The sequence below is a fragment of the Macrobrachium nipponense genome, chromosome 40, assembly GCF_015104395.2.
Source record: "Macrobrachium nipponense isolate FS-2020 chromosome 40, ASM1510439v2, whole genome shotgun sequence".
NCBI lineage: Eukaryota > Metazoa > Arthropoda > Malacostraca > Decapoda > Palaemonidae > Macrobrachium > Macrobrachium nipponense.
Genome location: NC_061101.1, coordinates 1,299,560 through 1,325,477, shown reverse-complemented (window position 1 = coordinate 1,325,477; position 25,918 = coordinate 1,299,560). Strand labels below are relative to the sequence as shown.

At 34.7% G+C, this 25,918-nt stretch overlaps 1 protein-coding gene across 1 annotated transcript; it reads right to left on the bottom strand.

Moving 5' to 3' along the window:
* Positions 1-11,738: 11,738 nt before the first annotated feature.
* Positions 11,739-12,419, bottom strand: LOC135211793 (synaptonemal complex protein 1-like). Its single transcript, XM_064245005.1, has one exon. The coding sequence runs from the start codon at positions 12,417-12,419 to the stop codon at positions 11,739-11,741; it is 681 nt and encodes a 226-aa protein (XP_064101075.1).
* Between the last annotated feature and the right edge of the window lie 13,499 nt (positions 12,420-25,918).

Genomic DNA, 25,918 nt, shown 5'->3' with positions numbered 1-25,918 from the left:
ATTGCCAATTGTCATCGCTGGCTAGTTCTTTAGTCTGTCTCATGTATTGTCCGTGCATTGGTTTGTTGTGCCAGTCCTCTGTTCTTTCTGTCTTTCTCCGTCTCTGTATATTTCTGGGTCTTCGTCTGCTTTTATTATTCCTCTTCCCATGCACTCTTTAGCCACTCGTCTTCACTGGTTTTCAGATATTGCCCCAGTGCTCTGTTTTCGATGTTGACGCAGTCCTCTATACTTAGTAGTCCTCTCCCTCCTTCCTTTCGTGTTATGTATGGTCTGTCCGTAATTTGCTCTTGGGTGTAGTGCTTTGTGTATTGTCATATGTTTCCTGGTTTTTCTGATCTATGCTGCGGAGTTCTGCCTTCGTCCATTCCACTATTCCTGCGCTGTATCTGATTACTGGCACTGCCCCATGTGTTTATGGCGTTTTATCATATTTCCGGCGTTGAGTTTTGACTTGAGTATCGCCTTGAGTCTCTGCATATATCTTTCCTGATCGTGTCCTTCATCTGGTGTTTTATATCCCCTCCTTTCCATTATTCCCAGGTATTTGTATCCTGTCTCATCTATGTGTTTGATGTTGCTCCCATCTGGTAGCTTTATCCCTTCAAGTTCTCGTTACTTTGCCTTTTTGGTATGTTGACTAAGGCGCATTTTTTTTTCTTATTCCAAACTCCATCCTGATGTCCCCAGATACAATCCTTACAGTCTGGATTAGGGTATCTATTCCTTGATGCTCTTACCATACAGCTTGATGTCGTCCATGAACATCAGATGGTTGATTCTGTTGCCTCTTTTCTTGAGTTGGTACCGCATCCATCTTCTGTAGTACTTTTTGTCATGGGAATCATGGCTACTACGAAGAGTAGTGGGGACAGTGAGTCACCCTGGAAGATCCCTCTCCTGATATTAACCTCTGCTAGTTTTATTCCAGAGCTTGTAAGTATTGTATTCCAGTTGCGCATTGTATTTTTGAGGAAGCTGATGGTATTTTCCTCTGCCCCATATATTTTCAGGCATTCTATTAGCCATGTGTGGTATCATGTCGAAGGCTTTCTTATAGTCTATCCATGCCATGCTTAGGTTGGTTTTCCTTCTCCTACTGTTCTTCATTACCATTTTGTCTAACAGGAGCTGGTCTTTTGTGCCCCTACACTTCCTTCTGCAACCTTCTGTTGGTGGGGGATGGTGTTTGTCTCCTCTAGGTAGTTGTATAGCCTTTCACTGATGATATCTGTTAGTAACTTCCACATTATTGGTAGGCAGGTGATAGGCCTGTAGTTACTTGCTATATTTCCCTTACTCTTGTCTTTTTGTACTAAGGATGTTCTTCCTGGTGGTCATCCATTTGGGTGCATGGTGATTTGAGATACAATGCTGGAGTTGTTCTGCTATTCGTGGGTGTAGGGCCTTGACGTGTTTTTTGGGCCAGTATCCATGGACTTCATCGGGACCTGGGCTTTCCAGTTTGGCATTTTTTTCTTTAGGTTGGTGTCTGTGAATCTTTGTTTTAATTCTCCCTGTTTCTTCTTCCTTGACTTCCTGGAGCCATGTTGCATGTTTGTTGTGTGATACCGGATTGCTCCATATGTTTTCCCAGAGTCTCTTACTTGGTTCGGCTTCAGGAATTTCTTGGGGGTTGTCTAATCCTCTTAGTTGGCTGTATAGTCTTTTCTGTATAGTCTTTTCTGGTTTGGTTCCGAATAGTTTGTTCTGTGGTATCCCTTATTCCTGTTCATGTACCGTTGGATCTTATGTGCTTTTGGCCTTAAGCCTTCTATTGTGTTGTTTATCCCTCTCTTGTACTTTGTATTTCTCGTTGAGTTCCTCCCTTTTTTTGTTTTCTTGCCTTCTTAGCCTTTTTTCTGCCACCTCTTTCAGTTTACTCAAGTCAGATCTCATCACCATGATTTGCTTTTCCAGGCGCCTTTTCCAAGGAGGTTGCTGTTTTGGTTTCTGTTGGGTTTGGTTGTGCTGGTGGTGTTGGTGTTCGAATTCCCATCAGTTCTGCTACTAATCTTGCTCCTGCATATGTCAAGTTATTTGTTTCTGTGATACTGGTGGTCTGTATTATGCCCAGTATTTCATTGACCTCACTTGTTTTCTCCCTCAATTTCTTGGTGTTGTAGGCTTTCATGGAGGGGATCTTTGTTCTCTCTGTATCTGGCTCCATCCATTGTCTAATCTTTTTCTACCCATTCCGTCCTCTCTGTTACTTCGTCGGTGTTTCTTCGTGTGTCGTTGTTTTGATACCTCATCCTCCCTGTCGTCTTCTGTGGTATCGTCTCTTAGTTCGTCTTCGTGTAATTCGTTGTCGTGGGTCATTTCCCTTCCCAGCTCTTCTCTTTCTGTTGGGGAGAGCCAGTTCTTTTTCTTTATGTTCCTTACTTGGTCTGCCAGCCTCTGCTCTGTTTGGGGGGTGTTATTCCTCTCATTCCAGATGTTGACCAATCTTCTTCTATATCCTCTCTCCGTCGGGTTGCTTCTGATGTAGCATCTCCATATTTCCTTATTTTCTTCTCTTGTCCATTTCTTCCTTTTTGCCTCTGTAGCTCCAATCTCAGGCTGTTGATTATTGTTGTTGTGGTGATCAGTTGCTGGATGACGACCTCCAAGTACCTGACCGTCTTCCCCTTTAATTGGGTTGAATACCTGGTTGTCGGACGAAGCTCCTCTGTTGCCAGAGGTTCCATTTACGTCGTTGTCGTTTAATCCTTCATTTCTTTCCATCATTGCTGAGTTTGCTATTTAACCCATAGCTGGACCTACCCCATCATGGATAGGTACTCATTACAGCTGAGTAGACTGAGGAAATTATGGTAAAGATCCTTTCCCAAGGAATCAACGCCGAGGAGAGCGGTCACCCACCAACGACTGACCAGAGCCAATGTTGCTTAACTTGACTTAAGTCTATTGACGACCTAACACACTCCTCCACGGCGCCACATTATTATTATTATTATTATTATTATTATTATTATATTATTATTATTATTATTATTATTATTCATCTGCGGAATATAATAATAATAATAATATAATAATAATAATAATACTATTTTCAAAACCTAGTAATTGCAGTTGTATAATGAATATATAAATAACTCCATTGAATTTCCCCCCCCTCCCCGCGCTTTGAAATAAAAACATTATCCAGATTTCTCACAAAACTGAGGAAGCAAAATAAGTAATGAGAACATTCTAGTTTTACACAGTGAGTTCTCTCCTGGCTTTAGCCTTTCATTCTTAAGACAAAAGAAGCGCGCAGAATATTTAAAAGGCAGAGAGCGTCGTCAGAAACGAAAGTAATTAAGAACCAGACCTTTGATTACGATGTTGAAAATGCAGAGGATTATCATTTGTAGCTGAAGAAAAATGAAATAACTTTGGACAACGAAAGTATTAAAAGTTTTTTGTGCGGTCTATCAAACAGGCTATTTAGTAATGCAATTATATTAAAAAGAATTGTTAAACAATATTTAATGTTTGGGAAATATGTTTCAAATCTTTCATGCGTTTTGTGCACAATAATATAATTAATGAATAGAATTTATTCACTTAGCTGTTCACCATAGAGGGGTTTTAGGTTATACAATTTAGACGAATATTCAGATCATCTACTGTTGGAGCAGCCTCATGACATAACTTTTTATAATTATTCATCTAGTTTATACCATGTCGTGTTTATATATATATATATATATATATATATATATATATATATATATATATATATATATATATATATATATATATATATATATATATATATATATATATATATATATATATATATATATATAATATATATATATATATATATATATCATATGAATCATTATGAATATAATATATATATATATATATATATATATATATATATATATATATATATATATATATATATATATATATATATATATATATATATATATATATATATATATATATATATATATATATATATATATATATGTATATACATGTATATACTATGTATATATATGTGTATATATATATATTCATACTATATATATATATATATATATATATATAGTATATATATATGTATGTGTGTGTGTGTGTGTGTGTGTGTGTGTGTGTGTGTGTATGCATATATATATATATATATATATATATATATATATATATATATATATATATATATAATATGTATATATATATATATATACATATATTGTGTGTGTGTTTCTGTATGTGTAGTAAAAAATTCCATTTAATTCTTCACTAAAAACAAGATGTAGTAGAACTGCTTCTCTCGACTTGCACATTGCAAACAACTCTTGTTCCTTTGCATTTTCATAAAATATATTTTTTTTTTTGCAGCGAGGAAAAGTGCGAGCAACTCATACAGCGATGTATAGTTAGTAGTTGTTTCCTCCAGTAAGGAAAAAAGATATGCATTTAGTATGCAAGACAAAGAAGCCTTGTATTAAGGTTTTTGGGGACGAGAACGAAGTAGGAGCATTTTGTCTTTGTCACAGAATTACTCGAGTAACTTTGTGATGTTTTTAACTGTGAGTTTCTTTCCAGACATTCTATGCCTTTTTCTGTCTACTTATGCTCCGGGTATACGAGAGAGAGAGAGAGAGAGAGAGAGAGAGAGAGAGAGAGATAAATTTTTAATATGAAACGTAAAAAAAATGGGACAAAGTTTCCTCGGCGCAGTGGAGTTTTCTGTACAACAGCCGCTACAGCGTATATCTAAGGCCACCGAAAATAGACCCATCTTTCACTGGTCTCGGTCTAATGCTTACGAGCCGCGGCCCATGAAACTTATACCTGGCCTGTCCTATGTCGTTGTCAGACACATCATTATGGCTAACATTAACCTTATACAGAATAAAAACTACAGAGGCTAGAGGGCTGCAATTTGGCATGTTTGATAATTAAAAGGTGGGGGGTCCACATACCAATCTGCAGCCTTCTATCCAAGTAGTTTTTAAGATCTGAGGGCGGGCAGACAAAATCGTTTTCTTTTCAGAAAACTAAAATCTAAAAACCTGTTAAAAAGTCAATATGTAATTTTCGTCTCAGTTATTCAATGAATAACTGCAAATAGAATAATTCATAGTGTACAACTAAAATAGAACTCAAGTCCCAAGGGCCATTTTATCAATTACAGACCCAATCTCTCGTTGAATGATGGCAAAAATACTTTGGCCGAGCGTGTTTTGTTCAGTGTAACCTAAAACCAAAAAAGCAAATATGCGAACAATGCTGAATTTGGTAGGTAATACAGATATCTGTCCTGCGTATAAATTACATAATAGAAATCTCCTTTAAGGGTAGAGAAATGATGGATATTTGAAGGGTTTATTATTTTTCTCTGGTATAAAACTTCAACAAGGAACATCATCAAAATGGACATCGTGCTACATTGCGCTCTCTCTCTTTTATTGAATAGGAAGATCCTCTTTCATGCAATGAAAGCGAAGATGAATTTTGCACAATAGATTTCATTAATCACCACTTTCGTGTAGACAGTTACTAAAGCAAGATGTTTAAGTTGTCAATCTAGAGGGATTATGCTTATGTAAAGACATGCCTATGCATACTGTGTTGATATATGCTTTAACTATATTGTAAGTCTTGTAATTGTATAATTGTATATATGTGATAAAGGGTAAATAAACCTGTAAGTGTGGATAAAAAACATATCTTGCAACAACTGAAAGCAATTCAACCTTCCATTGTGATACAGACGAATACAAATAATAACCTTTACATTTCAAATAACATTCAAGCTCCAATAGGAGTGCTAAACGTTTCAGATAAACACAAAACTATCTCTGCAGTCTGATAAGTTACAGAGGAGAGTCAAGCAACGTCTGGATAAAGAAGGATTCCAACTATATTTGTCGAAGGAGAGCGTGTTTTGATATCCCCGCTTGAGAGATGAAATATACCTTTGTCGGAGCGGATAAACGTATTCTCCTGCCAGATAGGTGGAATCGTGTATATAAATACTCGGGAGGAATTTGTCGAGGAAGGTGAAATACGGGACTTGGTTTTTGTAACAACGTATTCTGAGGATTTATTATATAGTCTTCGATATAAGTCGTTTGAAAATAGCAATGTAAACATGAAATTTCTTGAATTTATAATGATATAATCTTTGCTGTTCCTAGCGTGAAAATAATCATATAACTGTGAAATTTCTTTAGGACGTAATAATATAATCTTGTGGTTGGTCGTTTGATAATAATAATATAACATGGTATTCCTTGAGGACAGAGAGAGAGAGAGAGAGAGAGAGAGAGAGAGAGAGAGAGAGAGAGGATCCTTTTATGTACATAATACTTATAAATATTAGAGAGAGAGAGAGAGAGAGGAGAGAGAGATAGTAGTACATGCCCATAGCTATGTAACTACGTTCCGGTACAAGTGATGGAGAGAGAGAGAGAGAGAGAGAGAGAGAGAGAGAGAGAGAGAGAGAGAGAGAGAGAGATTATATCTAACAGACAAATACACGGACTTAAGGAAATCCATTAATCAAGGGAAAAGCAGGACAGCAAAGGTGAGAGAGAGAGAGAGAGAGAGAGAGAGAGAGAGAGAAAGCACCATTTGAAATGAGGGAAACTCAAAGGATGCCACCTAATGGGGGATGTCTATCAAGGTCTCAGTTAATGGGGGCTATCATACACCGAGATGATGTTAATGACAGCGCGGATGAATAGAAAGTTTACAGTTTTTTTTTTTTTTTTTTTTTTTTTTTTAGAAAGTTCTTTTTATCAATTAACTTTTTGGGCTGTGAAGTATTATGATCTGAAGGTGCCTGAATTCTTGTCGATATATTTGTATACATTATATTTTTTATTTTTCGTGGTATGAGATTTATATTATGATATGAATGACTTTATTACGTGCTTTATATATATGTGTATATATATGTATATATATATATATATATATATATATATATATATATATATATATATATATATATATATATATATATATATATATATATAGTATATATATATATATATATATATATATATATATATATATATATATATATGTGTGTATATATATGGATATATCTTTTATACTATTATATTCTATCTATATATTATATAGTATATTACTATAATATAATATATATATATATATAATATATATAATATTTATGTCTATTATATATAATATAATATATATAATATATCTCTATAATAATATCTATTCTCTCTATATATTCTTATCTGTATATAGTTGTATATGTAATATCTATATGATTATATCTATCTTATTATATATCGATTACTATATAGATATACATATATATATATATATATATATATATATATATCATATCTATAGATCTATATATAATACTATATATATAATACACACACACATTATATATTTATATCTATCTCCATATACACACGGACACACACATACACACACACACACACACACTATATATATATACATATATATATATATATATATATATATATATATATATATATATATATATATATATATATATATACATATATATATATATAAATATATATATGTGTGTGTGTGTGTGTGTGTGTATGTATATATATATATATAGATATACATATATATATATATATATATATATATAGATATATATATATATATATATATGTATATATATATACATATATATATATATATATATATATATATATATATATATATATATATATATATTATATAACTGAATCACGAAAGTTTGCAACGTGATAAATCCATAAATAAAGGTATAAGCCAAGAAGAAAAGATAAACAACGGAGTTTCTGCAAGATCTATTGACTCAACGTCCTTTACTTAGCAGACAAACTGACTTACATGAAAAATTGAGAGTACAGTAAAGGTCGTATAACTGACAGATAGTGATTATAAGGAGATTAGTACCTAGAATCCAACACACCTGGTGAAGGAGTAACTTTTCCAAATAAGCATAAACATGGGTACAATTTAAGAACAAAAAGATTAAGTCTAACTGCTCAGACATAGGGACAAGATAATTAAAGGATTATACAGGGCGACAGCTGACCACATTCAGATCTTTGGTAAACAAAAACTTATTCACAAAATATATTATACATACATATACAAAGAAAATATCTCTAAGGAAACTAATTTTTATTTAAGTCTGTAATATAAGGGTCTAAATGGAACAGGCCACGACTAATATCAAAATTACAATGGGAAGTAATTTGTATTGTGGCAGATTTGAAAAGATTTCGTGATAAGACATCTTTTGATCTTTCAATTACTGAACTACCAATCCAATTTATCCGGTGGTTGTTTTCACTTAAATGAATGAGATCTGCATCAGATGTTTACCCCAGTTTGACATAATATTTATGCTGTTTTAATCTTACTTCTAAGCCATTGCTCGACTGTCCGAGATAAAAGGAGGGGCAGTCTATACATGGAATTTTATTTATTATGTTGTTGCTTTTCAGGGGGCGATTTTTTTATTAACATTCCTTTTAGTGTGTTGTTATAGGAAAAATCAAGGTTGACCTTAAAGGCTTTTAACAATGATTTAATGGTTTCAAATCCGTTAAAATAAGGCAAACTGAGAATGTTCTTAGAATTTTCTTTCTCCGTGTTACACTATAAAACCTTTTGTGGGCTTTATTATAGGAAATATCTAATATATGTGAAGGATAACATAAATCTTTCCCTATTTTTCTTTTGTATTTAGTTTCTTGATCCAAATATTGGGGACTGACAATGCGCTATGCCCATAAAAAGATAGAAGAAAAAATTGATATTTCGATGTTAAGATGGTGGCCTGAATAGAAATGAACATGAGTTAAGTTGTTGGTTGGTTTTCTATAAATACTGCAATATAAATAAGTAAATAGTTCGGGAAAGAGATTGTTTAGACAATTTTCCAAATGCCAGTTAACTACTTGTTCCCCATTTATCGATCAGGATAAAAGTGCTTTGAAGTGTTGTTTTGTGTGTAATTCTCCTCCTCATAATTAAACCTGTTTTTAAATATGTGTTATGGTAGTTCATGATGTGGACATCGTAACAATACTGAATTTACATTGAAATGGTTCTCTATGTATCAAAACATCTAAGAAAAGGAGGGAATTGTCTTTTTCCAATTCTAGAGTAAACTTAACCGATGGTACCTGATTATTTAATTTATAGAGTAAATCATTTACATCAATACCAGCAGGCAGAACAACTAATATATCATCAACATATCCATACCACTTTTTACCTAATATCATTTATATTCCTGTAAAGTTGTAAAGATATGTTGATGATATTTTAGCTGTTCTGCCTACTGGTATTGATGTAAATGATTTACTCTCTAAATTAAATGCCCAGGTACCATCGATTAAGTTTACTCTAGAATTGGAAAAAGACAATTGCCTCCCTTTCGTATATGTTTTGATATATAGAGAACCATTTTAATGTAAATTCAGTATTTATAGGAAACCAACCAACAACTTAACTTATGTTCATTTCTATTCAGACCACCATCTTAACATCAAAATATCATTTTTTTTCTTTATGTTTTTACGAGCATTGCACATTGTCAGTCCCCAATATTTGAATCAAGAAATTGAATACATAAGAAAAATCAGGGAAAGATTTATGTTATCCTTCACATCTATTAGATATTTGCTATAATAAAGCCCACAAAACGTTTTATAGTGAAGTCCTTGGATACCTCTGAAATTCTGGAGTCATTCCCGGCTCCGGTGGAGCCGATCCTGTCTTCAGAGATGCCAGTCTTCACATAAAGACATAGGCATTCACGCACGCACACGCACTCACACACTCATACACACACTTACACACGCATATACACACATATACACTCGCACACCCCACACACACACACCACACACACACACACATATATATATATATATATATATATATATATATATATATATATATATATATATATATATATATATATATATATATATATATATATATATATATATATATATATCTGAATCACGAAAGGTTGGAACGTGATAAATCCATAGATAAAGTTATATATATATATATATATATATATATATATATATATATTCTATATATATATATATATATATATATATATATGTATATATATATTATATATATAAGGTGTGTGTGTGTGTGTGTGTGTGTGTGTGTGTGTGTGGCCTTTAACGATCGTATGCGATCTCACCCCTGGGGCATCATTGCCAAGAGAGAGTTATAGAAATGGGGGTTTAGTTTACCCAGGGGTGGGCCCTTCCCCATTTCTCAGCTCTTTTAGCTAGCCAAGATAGATGAGTTTCTCAGTTTGATGACCTTTCTTCTTGTAACGCCTCCAGATTATTCCTCTGCGGTTGGTTCTAGAAAATAGGTGGTTCCTTTACAGATTCCAAAATCCAGTAATTTCTCTGTTAATTTTAGGAAACCCTTTGCTATAGACAGGAAGCTTCCAATCTCCTAATCAGACGACGTCGAAGTACAGCGACTCCTGACGATGCCCTTTGATGTCTTAGAGTGCCACTGCCACACTGGGATCAAACACTTTGCATATGTAAAAGGCATGAAACTTACGGGTTTTTACACCGCGCCAGTGGTTGCCTCTGCAGTATATGCTTGTATTTGATCCATTATGCATTGCTTAGCCCATATTTTGCATATATAGAAGGCATTGAACTTACGGGTTTTTACGCCACGCCAGAGGTTGCCACAGGAGTATATGCAAAGCATGGGATGCAATTTGCAATGCATAATCCAATTCGCATGTGAAGTAGGAAGGCCATGAAACGTACGGGTTGGCTTACGACCGCGCCAGTGGTTTGCCTACCTAAAAAAAAAAACCCATTGAAAGATTAGGCTTTGATACCCTATTCCAAGGGTATCATGTGGCAGGAGAGAGGGGATGCCCCACAGTAATCCAGTCATTGGGCATTTATCGCCAGGCCACAATCCGCTGTAGTCTCTCGATCGTTCAGAGCTGCTTCGAGAAGCATATCCAGGAAGGATTTCTATCATAAACTTCAGTGTCTTCCTGTTCTCCTGGCGATGCCCTTCGATGTCTTAGTGCCCGTGCCACACTGGGATCAAACACTTTGCATATATAAAAGGCATGAAACTTACGGGTTTTTACGCCGCGCCAGTGGTTGCCTCTGCAGTATATGCTAGGATTTGATCCATTATGCACTACATAGCCCATATTTTGCATATATAGAAGGCATTGAACTTACGGGTTTTTACGCCACGCCAGAGGTTGCCACAGGAGTATATGCAAAGCATGGGATGCAATTTGCAATGCATAATCCAATTCACATGTGAAGTAGTGGGCATGAAACTTACGGGTTCTTACGCCACGCCAGTGGTTGCCTAATACCCATATGTGATTGGGCTTTGATACCCTATTCCAAGGGTATCATGTGGCAGGAGAGAGAGGGGATGTACCACAGTCCAGTGTTGGGCATGGGGTACACAACAATCCAGTCTTTGGGCACTTATCGCCAGGCCACAAACTTTAGCGTCTTCCTATTCTCAACATCTGAGATTTCCTGCCTTCTATCCTCTGCAAGGAAACCACAGTTCTCCTAAAAATGCAGAGGTTCCTTAACTTGCACCCTTTACGTGACGGCGTTTATCTTGTAGAGCTCTCGGACCATTTTAGCTTCTCTCTCCAGTCGTTGGAGGTTGGCTGCAGATATCAGCCCATCTTCTGGTGCAGTTCATCTCTGTTTAGAGGCTTATCAATTGATGGAGTTTTTATTCGGAGCTTCTGAGTGCCTCTTGGTGCCAGCTGAAGGTCGCTGCAATCCTTTGATTTGGCGAAGTTCTTCCTCGATGCTGTCCATTCTTCGGTAGAGGGCTCTGCAGTTGATCTGGGGCTTCCTCAGACACCGAGTTTTATCCGAAGCCTTTTTGTCTTCAGCTTTTCTTAACGTCCTCTCTCTTCTGCAAACTTCCTTTTCTGTATAATTCTTTGATCCATTAAGGATTTTGACCTTTCCCAAGCAGCTGATCATCGTATCCTGCGCCAAGATCTCTTCTTGGCGTCTTAAGATTTCCAATAAGGCTTCCATCTCTTCAAAAACCCTGGTCTCTAGTTGCTCCTTCGTCTCAGCAAGGTCGAATTCTAGTTGAACGTTCCTCCTAATCAGGTCATTCATCTTTCCATTTGCCGTCGGTTGTTCTGCTACAACAGATTTAGATTCTTGCAGCAAACCGCAGACTTCCAATTGTTTCTGGGTGCATTCATTTTCCAGTCGAAGGATCTCGCTATCCTTTTGCAAGTTCTGTTTTCTCAGCTTTTTCAGTTCCTCGTTTTTCTCAGCTAATTCTCTTTGACATTGGTCGAGCTCTTTCAAATTTTCGTGGGCCATCTGTGTCTGAATGGTGAGGACTTGTAACTCGTCCTCTAAACCTTTCATCTTCAAGGTCTTGTTCTCGTTCTCCCTCTTCAGCTTTTCTATGGTTTTCTTTCTTTTTTTTCTTTTCTTCCATTCTCTTTTCGGAGTCCTTCCAGGTCCTGATTCAGCTTGTTCATTTTCATTTGCATTTCGTCTCGGCTTTTATCGTTTTGCTGTAGATCTCGATGCAAAGTGTCCTTCTCCATCGAGAGAACGGCGACCGTGTTTTCCAGAATAATGAGCATCTGGTCTCTCTCCTCGTTTTCCTTCCTTTTGACTTCTGTAACCTTCGCCTTTTCAATATTTTCGTTTTTGAGCTTCTGCATCTCTTCGGAAATTGAAGAGATTTTTCTTTCTTTATCTTTGTTCAGTCTTTCGAGGTATCTGATCTGTTCTTCCATCTGCAGTCCTGCTACGGTCAGGCCCTCTACCTTGTTTAGTAATTCGTCGATCAGCTGATCCTTTTCTAATCTCTCTTTCTCAAACCTCAAGAAAAGATTTTCATTTTCCATAATTACTTCCTCGAACTTTCGACTTATATCCAAATTCCTTGTTTCTTCTTCACTATCTGTATGGTCGCCTTCTTCATTCCTGGAACGTCCGTATACTACTTCGTTATCCGAAACATGGTCTTCTTCAAAGCCAGAGTGATCAATTTCGTCCTCCAGATTTCCAGCCTCATCAAGAACAGGCAGAGGCTGATCGAGGCCATGAAATCGACAAAGAACTGAACCATTTTAATGCTAAATCCACGAAGTATAAATACTCCAGTGAATAGCATAACAATAATGGCAAACATCGTAATCACACTGGGGACTTGAACCATGGAGCTAAAGCACTGTGCAAGCACAACTGTAAGCAAACTTAGAAACATCTTAGTTCGTTACAAACTAACTCGCTCGGCCCTATCATTACTTTTCAAAAATGACAGGTGAAGTCCTTGGATTCCTCTGAAATTCTGGAGTCATTCCCCGCTCCGCTGGAGCCGATCCTGTCTTCGGGATGCCAGTCTTCACACAAAGACATAGGCACTCACGCACACACACACTTACACATTCATACACGCATTTATATGTATATATATATATATATATATATATATATGTATATATATATATATATTATTATATATATATATAATATAATATATATATATATATATATATATATATATATATATATATATATATATATATTTATAGTATATATATTTATTTATATATAATATATATTATATATATATATATCTATATATTATATATATATATTTAATATGATATATATATATATATATATATATATATATATATATATATATATATATATATATATATATATATATATATATTATACCAATATATATAATATATATATATATATATATATATATTATATATATATATATTTATGTAATACAATATTTATATATATATATATTATATATATATATATATTATATATATATATATATATATATCTTATATATATTATACATATATATATATATATATCGGTGTATTTTTAGTGCAAAAAAAAAGAAAAAAGCTGACAACAGATATACGATTTAGATCATAAAAAAGAAAGCTAATTAGCAAGCAAATAATATTTATGATAAAAAATACGTTCGTACAGGAATATTAATTTGATATTTTGCCTGCTCATTCCTGCTGCATTTTATTAGGACAGGGGTATACTTTAGACACTGGTGATCTTTGACATAGAAATACTTTTGAAATACTTTTTATCGTTTCAATAAGTATAATTGTATTTTTTTATAGATAAGTCTCGTTAAGTCAAATTCACCGATTGAAGGAAGTAATCTGTAAGTCCCTAAATTTACAATATCTTATAAGTTGGCTGTTAACTCTGGTTTTAGTTTAAGGTTGAAAATATTTTTTCCTTTTAAAAAGATAAGGTGAAGATGCAATATAAATTGACCAATAGATTTCAGCCTTATAAGCACTACCGAAAAAAAATCTTCACTTTATAAACATTAGTTTAGGTTTTAGAATACGTTGTTCAATATAATATCATTTTATAAGTATTAGTTTAGTTTTAGAATAAGTTGTACAGTATGTTATCACTTTATAAGTATTAGATCAATTTTAAGAATAAATTGAACAATATATTTTCACTTTTTAAATATTAACTAGGCATTAGTGTAAACTGACCAACATATTTTCCATTTCTAAGTATTATCTCAGGCCCTAATACGAATTAGCCAATATATTCCAACTTTACAAATTTTTCCTCCAATATATAGGCCAGTATATTCTCACTTTATAAGTTCAGTACAATAATTCCGAGAACATGTAAACTTGGCCTAGTGGCATCAGCTGATAAATATATGTAAATAGTGTAATATATATATATATATATATATATATATATTATATATATATATATATATATATATATATATATATATATATATATATATATATATATATATATATATATATATATATATATAGATTTATATATAGTGCAAATTCATGAAATTATGTGACTGTACAAATATATATATATATATATATATATATATATATATATATATATATATATATATATATATATATATATATATATATCTATATATATATATATATATATATATATATATATATATGATTACCTGAATATCTGGATAATCTGCTCAAAAAATGGAATTATTGGCTTTGTTAATAATTAAGAAATAAGCAAGGACAATTAAGATTTTAATTTCTTTTTTTTATCTTGATATACTGCGAAGTCGGGATATTTACCATGATGGGGCCAAATGGATATGATATATATATATATATATATATATATATACTATATATATATAATATATATATATATATATATTATCATATCCATTTGGCCCATCATGGTAAATATCCCGACTTCGCAGTATATCAAGATAAAAAAAAGATTAAAATCTTAATTGTTCTTCCTTATTTCTTAATTATGAACAAAGCCAATAATTCCATTTTTTGAGCAGATTATCCAGATATTCAGGTAATCACAACGCTTTAACGATGAATCTCTTTCTCTTTCTACAATTTCCACAGAGCAATAAAAAAAAATAAATAGATAAAAATCTCGCCCATAACAGCATTATCTCATTTTCTCTTTAGTCGTGAAAGTTAAATGACGTATAAATATGAAGTTGATCTGAAGTTAAGCACTGAGAGCTCTTAAAAGCTTTGCTGTAAATTCAGGAGAGAGAGAGAGAGAGAGAGAGAGAGAGAGAGAGAGAGAGAGAGTGGGGTGGGGGTTGGGGTTAATTCAGTCCTCTTCCCTTAAAAGCAGTTGAATGACATCAATGAATGAGCTTAGCGTTCGATGCATAGGCACACCAGACGAAGAGATGTTTATTATTATTATTATTATTATTATTATTATTATTATTATTATTATTATTATTATTATTATTATTATTTCCGTACTATGGAGTTATTCTGAAATCTATCATTTTTTTTTTTTTTTTGTCTCGAGGAATTAAACCTTGTTTATCCTTACAGACCGTACAGCGTTTACCAAAATGCTGTACGAGCCTCGGCCTAGCCTATGTCGCTGCCAGATGCACGATAATGGCCAACTTTAACCTGAAATGATACAAAAAGTAACCCACTGACAAATGATCATCAAAGAGGCAAAAACAAAACCGAGGAGATTAAACGATGATGAACAAACCACGAAAAGGTATTTCCTCCTCTAAACGATATGACATTCCAGCGGAAGGATTAGGTCTGTTTTAGATCACAGAAATCCCTTAAAAAAGTTTTGCTCATTTGCAAAGTAAATACTATTAGCCCCGGACTTGTAGTGCCAGCGACGTACGTAATCTTTTTTTTTCACGGACTCAGATTATTGCGTTCTTCTTTTTTTTAATTTTTTTTTATTTGCTCAGAGAGCGAATCTTTCGGAGCCTGCCAAGCTTCGAGGGGATTTGGAAATGGCACCGGTTTTATTTTTGTCCCCTGAATTATGGAAGGCTGAGGGGAAGGGGAGAGATAGAAAAGGGATAAAGGGAAAAAGAGGATGAAAACAAGGGCGATTGTCATGAGGAAGGAGAGAGAGAGAGAGAGAGAGAGAGAGAGGGCCAGGAAAAATGTTCAAACTGCATTATTGTTTTTCTGGCCTGAGGATGCCGAGATATTATAATGGAACGTCTATATCTTTTTATCTTTTTCTCTGGATGAAATCTTTATATGACGTATATATATGTATATATATAGATATATATAGATATATATATATATATCTATATATATATATATATATATATATATATATATATATATTATATATATATATATATATATATATATATATATATATATTATATATATATATGTAAGGCCTAGGGTTTTTTTGATTATAATATATTGTCCGTGTGTTCCCTGTGACCAATGGAATGTGGAGAACAGTGTAGAGGTGACGACCTGAGAGTAGCTGATCAATGAGTTTCTAGGATGGCGTGAGATAAAAGTGCTTAGTTCAAGAAGTCAATGCACGACAGTTTATGAACTCTTCTCAAGTGCATTTGTGAAACTGGATGCAGCTAGAACCGAGAGGCGCTATCGAACTGTGTGTTCGTATGTGCGTGTGCGCCTCTTTCTGTTAAAATAGGTTCATACCCAAGCCCATGGGGGGATTTTGACAGAGGGCTTCAAGTCATAGGCAAGATGCCGTGGGCAATTCGCCGGGGAAGTTTTTTTTGGTTTAATAGTGTTTAGTGTCCGGTTGTCTGGGTAAGTGTTGAAGTGCTTTAGCCGAAGGGATGGCTTGTTTGATATCTGTAAGATGTTCCATTTTATTAACTTTGTCTTTAAACTTGTGTGTGTACTTACCGGGATGTGTTCTGTATCTTTGAAACGACGATTCTGGTACTTGTGGAATTGCAGAGGACAAAGAATTCCCAGAGGGGTGTAGACTTCTTTTTGGTGACTAGACATTGTCTGTTTTTGAGTTAGTCTGTAAGACTGGATTGCTTGATTGGTTGATTTATTTATTCTTGTTTAATAAACGTTAATGTTATGACGCAACTCTCTCATTTTCATTACCTGTTAGAATGGAGAGAAAGAGGTGGAGAGAGAGAGAGAGAGAGAGAGAGATTGCCAAGAGAGAGAGAGAGAGGAAAGGGTTATGAGTAATGGGTGAGTGAGTCTGCCCTTCCGTTTCGTGTCCACGCTTACCTTATGAATAATGAGGGGAGAATCCCCCCAGTTACAGTGGTGGCAGACGGTTAAGAGGGGATATAAAAGTGTTCTTTCTTTTTTATGCCTGGGAACGCCAATGTAGAGATGGGTGGCCAGTTTCAAAATAAAAGGGGTTGTGGCTTAGCGATAGTTTTTCGAACGACAAAGCTTTGTGGGATTGTGGAAATTGTTAAATTGTTAGATCTCGGTTGCTAAGTGAAAAAGGGATAGAGAAAATATCCATCCGTGGGATGGGGCGATGAGAAAGAAAATTTCTATTAGGGTCATCAAATTTGCTCGTACCGAGATTCTTCAGGGCATGAGCCGTGAGACAAGCAACTCAGTCTAGTTCATGAGTGGAAGGTTGCTAGGTGTCATCTCGCCGATCGCGTTTGTATTGTGCCGACGAGATTTACGCGTTTTACGAGAATTTCGAGTTCCTTTTGTTCCCATTATGGAGTGGTGAGTATTAAAAACTATTGTTTATCAAAGGGAAAGGGTTTTTGTTTAAATATTTCAGGGTTATGGGATTGGTTCAAGAGGTCAACAATTTTTCTTGTCTTTGCCCCATGGTGACGTATTTTCTTTATTTGCACGTGTTTATAATAGACGTATGCATTCGTCTTTGTTTAAAACATAAGGGTGTATTTTTCTATGCATGTGAACTGTGCTTAGATAAGCGGCCACAATTTTACGGGCTCAGCACATTTCTGCAGAGAGGCGCCTTGCATTGCGAGGGTATTGGCATCCCTCGGGGGGATAGTAGCATGGAAGGTACCACTGGCCTCCCTCGAGAGATAGTGCAGGGGTGGCACTAGTGTATACCTTGGGAAGGGGTCCGGCCTCAGACACTGTTCAAGAGGAGATGGGGTACTATTTGGTCGGCCTCGGGCTTTTCTGTCCGCTTGACTGAGGGGTTGTTCTCACGGGGGGGGGAAGAAATTTTTTTTTCTCATGTGGGTTGAAACTCCCCCTTTTTTTCTTTTTTTTCTTAGTGTTGGGGATGGGTCTGGCCTTGACATTGCATGCTAAGATATCAGCTGATTAATTAGTTTATGAAGTGAAACGCCCGTAGAGTTTTTTTTTGTTTTTTTTTTTTTTTTTTTAGAAAAGATATTTTTTTTTCTCCCTTGGAGGATGAGAAAAGAAATGAAAAAGCGAATTGAAATGCACTGTATGGGAGTATGTTTTACTTGTGCCTTGAAAGACACAAATATAAGGGGGATACACAGATTATTTTTTTTATTGTGTTAGAGAAATTACTTTGAAATGCCGATGATTGGTGTTGTATCTGTTGTGTGGCAATGGTGTTATGTCATAGTGTATGCTGGAGAAATTGTATGCCATAAGATTCAGCAATACTAGTGTATGCTATTTGAATTTCACCCTTACTTGAGATTTTTGCAAGAGAATTATTGCTATGAAGAGTTATTATTATTATATTATTGATAATCATTATACTTGATATGTGTCCACGGGAGGTTTGCTTAAGTATAATTATCATTACGGGAGAATTGTTTTACGAGAGTTTTGAGATATTTCATGGGAGATTAGTTGATAATTATTACAGATAATTATTCAAGGGAGAATTTATTACAATGAAAATTAATGGGAGAAGTCTTTGTGTTAATTATTTGTTTGAGTTTTGTAACTTTGGAGAACATTTCAGTGATTCACGGGGATGAGTTTTGCTGAATCTTGATGAATCGACTGAATCTTGGTGAATTGTGTTGAATCTTGCTGAACTTTTTGCTGAATTTTGTGCTGAAGTTTGGGAGAATGGACAAGCATTAACATTGGTGATATTTTTTGTACTGATACTGATGCATTTTGATGACAGCAAATTTTTTTTGGGATGTTTTGTGATAATGATATTTCTGATACTGATTTTTATATACTAATACGTGGGCGTTTTAATGCTATCAAGGGAGGTGAAATCTTTTTTTGATTTTGGGAGGAACTAACAACACATTGTTTTAGTTTTTTTTCTTTTTTTTATGTGTTCAGCAGATAATTGCTTGACATCTAGTGAGTTACGGGAGATAGTTAATGGTGCCGTTGATTTTTCTTTTCTCCTTTTTTGGAAGTTAGCCATCGCTGACACAAGTTTTTTTTTACCAATGGGTGAATTTGAATTTATTTTTTCTCTCCAGTTAGTGTGAATATTATCTCAGTTCATGACTTAGAGTCATTGTTCGAGAAAGTGTTTGTGTTTTAGCTATTGATGCTATAGAGAAATATATGTGGGAGAATTTTTTTTTTTTTTTTTTTGCACGTTTTGAATGCATACGTAATGGCACTACATTTTTTCTCTGGATATTTATGTTCCAGAAATTGTGAGTTTTCTTGCACAATACCCTTGTTGTATTTGTGACAACTTTGTGAGAGATAGGAAACTTGGTTAAGTTTTCTAATGGCTTATGTCGTAGTGCATATGGAGAAGTCTTGGCTAAGACACTGTGAACTTGGAGTTCTGTTATAATGAGTTTGTGGCACATTAGTGATTTTTTCTAGAATTTTCTAGACAGTTTTATTTGCCGAGTTTTTGCTTTTTTTTAGCAGTTATGCTAAATGGAGAGAGTTTTTATAGTTTTTACTATAACATTGAGTTTATTCTCTGGGATTAATTGGAGTTTTATAATTGAGATATATTATTTTGGAGAGATAGTTGGAGGTATATATTATTTTGGAGTTATAATTTGAGATATAATATATGGGAGATATATTTTTGGCCATTTTTGATATTTGCCAATAGTGGTATGAGCTATGTTTAGTTCAATTATTTTGCAGCCATCTTTGTTGCAAATGGAGACACATATTTGGAGATTATGGGGCAATATTTGTGAGTGTGTGAATTAGTTGCCTTGAGTGCACATTTTTTGGAGATATATTTTTTGGAGCCTTGTTTTGTTCCACATGGAGTATTGGGGAAATAGAGGTAAATATTTTGTATTTGCCAAAATAGAGGTGATTATTCTCTATTCTTGGAGTGGTGTTCTTTTTTTTTTTTTACTGACATGTGCCTATTGGAGAAAAAATAAGGAGAAATAATATAACCGGAGTGGTGTTATTATTAATATGGTGTCTCATAATGGAGCTGGAATTAATCTTGGGCGGGTAACCCTTTTTTTTTGTGGTTATGGGAGTTTTTTTTCGAGACAAGAGAAGATTTCTGTGGTTCTCTCCTTTGGTTTCGTGTCTATTTAGAGGCGAATGACATTACTGCATTACGAGTCTTTTGGAGATGTGTGCATTTGTTATGTTCACAAGTGTGTTATTCTTGGAGAAATATAATTTGGGGAAAAGTCATGTTGAGAGAATAAGTCTTCGAGACAATGTTTGAACACATTAGTCATATCCTGGAGTTAATTCTGTGAAATGTGTCAGTTAGACCTTTTTTTTTTCTAGAGAATCATGAGTTTCCAAACTTATGTGTCTGACTAGACAATTTTTGTGCTGTTGTTTGAGCTGTGCGTCCGCAGGCGATTTTTCTGCTGACAAGCGATGTGATGAGCTGTGTGCTGATTCTTTTCCTCTGATGGTGATAGATCAGAATTTTTGCAATATCTGGAAATGTTGACAATAGCATTTCACGAAAGCGCATGTGTGAGAGTTTGCTTTCTCGCAAATTCCGTGGCTTTACATGGAGCACTTCTTGGGGAAAACGCGGGAGTTATGCATATTATACATGTATTATGTATTTTGTGATTGGGAAATCTTCTTGTGATTATCCTTTTTTTTATTATTTTTCTTCCTTTTCCTTGAAGATATAATTTGGGGGATTGAGCTTAAGTAGAATTTCTTTTTTGGACGGGAGATTTGATTTTACCGGGAGATGTAATTTTTCGAGGGTTGTTACTTAAGTAATGGGAGTTTGACATTAAGTCTCATTGCAATTAATTATTGAGCAGTAAAGGGGTTTTTGCTGTTAAAAGTTGGAGATTTTTACTGATTTTGTGGGTTGTTTAAATATCAGAGTTTGAGGGAACATTTTTGGGGTCCTGGGTGTTACGAGATTCTTTTTTTTTCCTTGCTCATTGCGATTTTTATCTTTTCTTCTTTTTTTTTTCTCTTGTGAGCACATTCGAGTTTGAAATGTGAGTGCAGAATTCCGTGGAGTTGCTGTGATTTCTGAGTTGTGTGTGTGCTGATGTGTGAGTTTGGAAAGAATTTTGAGTTGGAGAACTTAATGTTTTTTTTTTCTTTGAGAGTTGTGATAATGACTTATGATTTAGTAGTCATATTAAGGGAGTTAATTGGGAGACGTTCAGTTAGTATTTCTGACCTTTTGAGATCATTGTTTGATAGAAGTAGTATGTTTGGGTTAGTTTTCTTGGATTGACCAGTGACTTGACTGACATACTAACACCAAAAGTCGTTCCCCGACACCAGCAAGACGTCCACCAGCCGTGAATACTGCTGCCATGTTGCCCAGGGTGATTACAAGTATTTCCATGATGGTGATCGAGAGAATTCTACAGCGTGTTTTTTTTGGGGATCTGCAGAAGCCGTGAGAAGTCTTCTACGATGAGGGAGGCATTCCGTCTTCCTACAGCCTGCTACAGTCTACTGTTTGTGCAGTTAGTTGCAGACAAGCAAAGGGGGATATTCAAGAATCCTAATGCAGAAAATATGAGAGAAAATGCGTCTTGTGTTATTGGGAAGATTAAAAGCGTGATAAGACTTTATTTTATAATGCCAGAGACGTGCAGTTTTACTTATATTTTGTTTTAAGCCGGCCAGTGTTTTTGTGTTATAAGCAATTTTGCTAGCGGGGCTAGCATTTGTGCGAGGCCGAGCTATCTGTAAGGCCTAGGGTTTTTTTGATTAATAAATATATTGTCCGTGTGTTCCCTGTGACCTATGGAATGTGGAGACAGTGTAGAGGTGACGACCTGAGAGTAGCTGATCAATGAGTTTCTAGGGATGACGTGAGATAAAAGTGCTTAGTTCAAGAAGTCAATGCACGACAGTTTATGAACTCTTCTCAAAGTGCATTTGTGAAACTGGATGCAGCTAGAACCGAGAGGCGCTATCGAACTGTGTGTTCGTATGTGCGTGTGCGTCCTCTTTCTGTTAAATAGGTTCATACCCAAGCCCATGATGATTTTGGCAGAGGGCTTCAAGTCATAGGCAAGATGCCGTGCATTCGCCGGGGGAGTTTTTTTGTTAATAGTGTTTAGTGTCCGGTTGTCTGGGTAGGTGTTGAAGTGCTTAGCCAAAGGGATGGCTTGTTTGATATCTGGTAAGATGTTCCATTTTATTAACTTTGTCTTTAAACTTGTGTGTGTACTTACCGGGATGTGTTCTGTATCTTTGAAACAGACGATTCTGGTCTTGTGGAATGCAGAGGGACAAAGAATTCCCAGAGGGTGTAACGACTTCTTTTTGGTGACTAGACATTGTACTGTTTTTGAGTTAGTCCTGTAAGACTGGATTGCTTGATTGGTTGATTTATTTATTCTTGTTAATAAACGTTAATGTTATGACGCAACTCTCTCATTTTCATTACTTGTTAGAATGGAGAGAAAGAGGTGGAGAGAGAGAGAGAGAGAGAAAGGTTATGAGTAATGGGGTGATGAGTCTGCCTTCCGTTTTCGTGTCCACGCTTACCTTATGAATAATGGGAGGAGAATCCCCCCAGTTACATATATATATATATATATATATATATATATATATATATAATATAATGTATTCTATAAACCTTCAAAATACACTGTATTAGAATTCATCAGGAAGATGTTCATTTACCTTTGAGTTTGTAAACATAATTTTGGTTTTAACGGCAGTTCAAGCAGTTCATTGGAAAAACACAGTATTTGAGTTAAAATTCTCGCGGGCGAGTGAGTAAACAGTAAAATCCATTTATCCATCCCAGGAAAAAAATATGTTAAAAGGGTAAAAAATATGCTGCTTTTCCCGTAATACAAAGTCTAATGACAGTTCCTTATCACATTTGGCTATCACTCCTTCTCATAATTACGACCCAGGCGGATTTTAACGAATTTTCGATTTTCGACAACAAAAACAGCGAGAGTTATTGAGTTTTCTTGTTTCAGCGGAATGTGCTTTTATTTTTTACAGACGTTTCTGTTTATTTGATTGTGGTTTTTTTTTTTTTTTTTTTTTTTTGGTTTTTTTTTTTTTTTTTTTTTTTTTTTGTCTCAGGCCTTGATCAAATTGAAATTTGGTAAAAAAGATTGCGTGTCTTTTTTATTTGTCTGAAATCGAGTCTTATTTTATGCAATTAATCCCTCCCCGACTCCCCCCGACATGCCCCCCCCCCCCCCCCATCTCTCTCTCTCTCTCTCTCTCTCTGGATTAAATGTACCATGCCTCTTGTATTCATATTGCAAATATCTTGTATTTTTGGACGTTATGAGTATTGAGCAACTCTCACAAATGAATGGCTTTCTCTCTCTCTCTCTCTCTCTCTCTCTCTCTCTCTCTCTCTCTCTCTCTCTCTCTCTCGTCTCTCTCTCTGTCATTTGTCAAAGAATAATATCACAAAATCTTCCTACTTATTTGTAAAACTCCATAATTTCTTTTGGCAATAACTTATGATCAGATGACGATATCTGATAGGCAGGTTGAAAACGCTATGTTTCTCCTTTAAATAATTGAAGGTTACATAAAAATATGTAGAAATGATCAAAGATGTATGCAATAGAGATAACACTGTTATATTTAGGCGAAGATACCAAACTTAGGATTATGATGAATAAGTTATAGCAACGTATATGTTTAGTGCTTCGATCTTAGTGTGAGAGATAGCGATGGATTGTAGTTAGGTAAAGATAGATACTTAATTTGGGATTATGATGAAAAAAATGTATAAGTAAATCTAATCTATAGGGGCTGATTGGTATAGGATACCTCCCCCCCCCCCCCCCCCTCCCCGTTCCCCAATCTTTATAATTGGGCCCGAACTCAGAAATCCCTTCGTGTCCGCACCCCGCATTCATTAGTATATAATCCGACTATAATGAGTGAGTGTGAATTTTTGGATGAATACCAATTTACCGAAGGGATTACTCACTCTCTGTGGATTACAGCATATACGGTTATCTTTTGTCATTAGTCGTAGCTCTTTTGATCCTGGGAAATGAGGCATCTAACCTTGTCAGATATCATTTCTGATGACAATTTCGATGAACGTTTGGAGAGAATGGCGATGTATCGTCAAAAAAAAAATAAATAAATAAATAGAAAAAAAAAACATTCAGTATATATGTTTGAAAATCTGTGAACTTTGGCTTTTGTAACATTCCTTATTTACCGTTTCTGTTTGAGTTAGGTATAGTTCAAAACTGTAAACATTTCTGATGAATGAGAAATGTCTATTTTAGTGAGGGATGTACATACGAGTATTAGAAACTTGGCGAAAGTTTTATATATAAACGAAAGACAAATAGACTATTCAGCGCGTTTTAATTTTCTTTAAACTTATTGCTTGGGAGATTAAATTCTAATGAAAGAGAGGACACGCATACATGTTTTGAAGATAGCGAGAGAGCTGACAGGTCGGCGAAGCATTTGCCATTTAAACACAAATTCGAAGCATCAATGAAATCAAGCAAAAAAATGTAGCGAAGTTTCTTCGGCGCAATCGAGTTTTCTGTATGAGCCACGACCATGAAGCTTTCAGGAACGGACCGGTTGTGGTCTGTCCTATAGCGTTGCAAGACGCACGATTATGGCCAACGTTAACTTTAAGTCAAATAAAGATTCCTGAGGCTAGAGAGCTGCAATTTGGTATGTTTGATGATTGGAGGGTGGATGATCAACATACCAATTTGCAGCCCTCTAGCCTCAGTAGTTTTTAAGATCTGAGGGTGGACAGTAAAAGTGCGGACAGAAAATAATGTGCGGACGGACAGACAAAGCCGACATGAGAGTTTTCTTTTCAAAACACAAAAAGGAAAGATTATAAAAGTAAAACTGAACAGGAAACAGAAATTGATTTTTATATTTTGAAAATGTATTTGATCTGGTGATTTCTAGGGTTACAGTATTAAGAAAAACAGAATTATTTTTAATTTGATATAGAAATTCTTTTATAATGACTGAAAGTTAACAGGATTCATAATGAGAGGAATGAACTTTTATTTTCTATTTTTGTGAATTCTTGAAATCATTACTTCTTGCAATGAATAATATGATCCAATGACTATAACTGGATCTAATCTTGAAAGCCATTTTGATAGAAGAATCGCTGAAAATTAATAAATCGCTCATAAATATCAAATAACTACACCCACCACAGTCTAAAAATTCACAGTAATCCATATTACAAATTGCTTTCAATTTTCATTAACCAAACTCATA

Excerpts from the sequence above, each read along its gene's own strand:
- LOC135211793 (XM_064245005.1), bottom strand. The coding sequence starts at position 12,419 with ATGAAAGGTTTAGAGGACGAGTTACAAGTCCTCACCATTCAGACACAG.